The following is a 3335-nucleotide window of genomic DNA, read 5'->3' on the forward strand; positions in this document are numbered from 1 at the left end:
CCGCCACGCCCGCCGCGCTGCTCTCGACAGCGGCGGTCGCGGCGGCGTTTGCGGCGTCGCTGGCGGGGACGGCGCTTCCAGAGCAGCATCTGGAGGACCCTGCGTCCCCCCACTGCCACGAGACACTCCTGCCCTCGCCGCCGTCTCTGTCCCTCACGCCGGCAAAGGCAGGCGGCGCCGACGGGGCAAGCGGGGCGCGGGTTATATTGGGCGGGGCGCCGTTTGTGGCGCCGATGGGTGCGGGGGCTGCCGCGGTGGAGGCGGGCGTGCCTGGTCTGGCAGCTGAGTCGCCGCCCGACCGCGCGGCGTCGGTTGGCGGCGCCGCGACAGCTGTGCCTGGTTCAAATGGCAGCGGCGGGCCCGTGCCCCAGCCGGCGCGCGCGCGGCGCAGCCGCGGCCCGTCGCCGTCCAAGGTCGCCGCGGCGTTGGCCGCCGCTGCCCTTCCCGCACCGCAGCAGCAGCAGCAGCAGCAGGCGCAGCAGCAGCAGCAGCAGGAGCAGCAGCAGCAGCCCCCCGTGGGGGTGAGCGCCGCCACGCTGCAGCGCCTGGTGGCCAGCGGCCTGGAGGTGTCCTCCTACTCCCCGCGCGCCCGCGACGCGGCCGGGGCTGAGCCGTCCCCGTTTAGCCCGGTGCCCCCGGCGCCCGCGCCCGCCGCCAGCCGGCCCTCGAGCGTCGAGGCCGCCGCGTCAGAGCGCGGCGGCGGCGGCGGGGGCGGCGGCTCGGCCGCGGCCGACGCTCAGGAGACTCCGGCGTCTCGGGATGTGGAGGCGCGCGCGCTTGCCGCAAGTGAGGGCCCTGTGGGTGGTAAATGTTGGCCCGGATCATGGCGTCGGCACACTGCGCGGTGATATGTGGTTATTTCTCAGCCTGCGTTGCTGGTGCACCCGCCGTCGCCGCTGCCCCAAGACCCTTCACACTCTGCGTGCCGCGCGCCCTGTCCCACCACCCCTTTGCCCTTGCAGCCCTCCCCTTCTTCGCGCCAGCCCCCGCCACGCCGGCGGCCCCAATGCCCGCCATGTGAGTGCGCTGGCCCCGGCCCCGGCCGCGACGCCCCCGAGGCTTCGCCCTTCTCACGCGCACCCGCGCAGCAGTCACGCACGCGCCTCCGTGGTCGCGCGTCCGGGGGACGTCACTCAAAGCATGCCCTGTGCGTAGCGCGCCGCCGGTCCCCGTCAAGCGTCAGCCAGCCGGCTTCAGCACGATGACTCGTGCATTGCTAATCATCGCCCCGCGACCTGCGACCCGGCCTGCCGCCCCAGGGCGCCCGAGGCGCGCTCCTGCTCATGCAAGAAGACGCGCTGCCTGAAGCTCTACTGCGACTGCTTCGCGGCCGGCGCGATGTGCAGCGGCTGCGCCTGCCTGGACTGCCGCAACAACGAGGCCTGGGAGGCGCAGGTGCGCGCGGGGCGGCAGGCCGGCGCCGCTGGCATCAGCATGGCGTTCGCGCATACCACACACCCCTTCGCCGCACTGACGTACGGAGCCGCCAGCCGCCGAACAGCGCCTACTGCCGAGTGCCCGCCAGTCCGTCCACAGAGGCAGCGCAGCTACGCCCTCTCACCCCCTTCCCCCTACTACCTACCTGCTTGGTGTTGAGCCACGCCCTGCCTTTCTTCGCCCATTTCAAACACGTGATGGCGACAGGTGCAGGACGCGCGCGCGCGCATCATGGCGCGCGATGCCAACGCCTTTGCGCCCAAGGTCAACAGTGATGCGGGCGGGCCGTCGCACCGGCGGGGGTGCGCGTGCAAGAAGAGCAAGTGCCTCAGGATGTACTGCGAATGCTTCCAGGTTGGTTTGGGTGCGGGGGCGGGTGCAGGGAAAGGGGAGGGGAGAGAAAGGATCAACGGGCAGGCCTGTGGCCGCGTGGGGCCATGATGTGGCCGCCAGCACGGCAAGGGGCGCGGGCCAGCCCGCCAATTCTCGCCCCCCTTGGGCTCCCTGTTCGGGTGCTTCCTCGCCTGTCTTGGTTCGCCGCATTTGATCCGAGTTGGGGCTGGTATCAAGCACATCCCGACGACTAAGCAACCTGCTACACGACATCCTGCGCCCCTGGCCCCACAGCACGGGGTCCCCTGCGGCGGCAGCTGCAAGTGCGTGTCGTGCCAAAACGGCACCGACGCGGCGGCAGAGGCGGCCCGCGCCAACCACGCCGGCCGGCGGCGCGGCGGGGCGCGGCCCGAGGCGAGCGGCAGCCTGGGGACTCCGGTGGACGAGCAAGGTGGGGGCCGCTCCGGGCCGCGCCGCGAGACGCTGGGGTGGCCGGGAGGGGAGGGTGGAGTTCGTACGCGGGAGTGGCGGACGACGCCCTGCGTGGTGTGGTGCCTTCGGCGGAACCCTATTGAGCTTCCTTGAGCTGATTGGGGTCGTGCGGACTAGTCCAGTCCGTCAGAAGCGCCTCCACACGGCATGACACCAAGTCACACCCAAAAGCGGCCCCTCGCGCACCCCAACCGCCATGCCCTCTGCCCTGAACCCCCAACCCTGTGCCCTCCGGCCCCTTCCGCTATTGCGGCCGCCCACGCAGGCGGCCCGCACCTCCTGTCCCCGCCGGCCGCGCCGCCGCCCGGCGCGCGCCCCCTCCCGCTCGGCGTGGCGGCGCTCCACCTGGTGTCGGGCGGCGGCGGCAGCAGCTGCGGGCGCTCGGGGTCGCCGGCACCAAGCGAGTCGGGCGCGACGGGCGCGACCACTGCATACGGAGGGTGCGGCGGCGGCGCCGGCGGCGGCTCGCCTGCGTCTGTGGTGAAGCTGCCCCCGCCCGGCGGCGGCGGCGGCGCCAGTGCCAGCGCCGTCGCCGGCGGCGCCCCGCGCCAGGGCGCCGCCCGCACGCTCGGCCTGCGCACGCCGCTGCCGCTCGGTGCGCTTGAGGCGGCGCCTGGGCCCGACGGCGCGCGGCCGCAGGAGGGGCGGGGGCAGGAAGACCAGGCATTCATGAACTACTTTGACCCGGCAGCAGCGGCCCACCAAGACGATACACACAACTCCCAGCAGCAGCAGCAGCAGCAGCAGCAGCAGCAAGAGGAGCCGGAGCAGGAGGGAGGGCAGGGGCTGGCCGCGTCGCAGCAGCCGGACGCGCAGGAGCCCGCTGCTGGTACCCTGGGGTCGCTGCTGCGCCACTCACTGCCGGTGACGTCATCATCCTTCAGCCCGGTCGCCAGGAAACTGCTGCGGCGCTCCGCGGCCGGCGCGCCGGCGCCGGCGCCGGCCCCGCCTGCACCGCCGCCCACCGCACGGCAGCTCATGCCACCGCCCCCGCCGGTGCCGCGGCCGCCGCCTGCCGCGCGGCCTTCCGCGGCGGGTGCCATGGTGCGGCTAGGCCCCGGCGGGCCCTGCGT

General features: G+C 74.1%; 1 protein-coding gene across 1 annotated transcript in view; it reads left to right on the top strand.

Moving 5' to 3' along the window:
* MNEG_9934 (Protein lin-54) overlaps positions 1-3316 on the top strand; it is a gene marked incomplete at both ends in the record, with an annotated part of 4741 nt that extends 1425 nt beyond the window's left edge. Inside the window, 7 exons of the mRNA XM_014041596.1 lie at positions 456-786; positions 963-1017; positions 1260-1395; positions 1645-1791; positions 2065-2221; positions 2528-3131; positions 3238-3316. Of these exons, the coding sequence (XP_013897050.1) occupies positions 456-786; positions 963-1017; positions 1260-1395; positions 1645-1791; positions 2065-2221; positions 2528-3131; positions 3238-3316 (1509 nt within the window). The remainder of the gene's footprint in view (positions 1-455; positions 787-962; positions 1018-1259; positions 1396-1644; positions 1792-2064; positions 2222-2527; positions 3132-3237) is intronic.
* Between the last annotated feature and the right edge of the window lie 19 nt (positions 3317-3335).

This window comes from Monoraphidium neglectum (genome assembly GCF_000611645.1).
Source record: "Monoraphidium neglectum strain SAG 48.87 unplaced genomic scaffold scaffold02117, whole genome shotgun sequence".
Classification (NCBI taxonomy): domain Eukaryota; kingdom Viridiplantae; phylum Chlorophyta; class Chlorophyceae; order Sphaeropleales; family Selenastraceae; genus Monoraphidium; species Monoraphidium neglectum.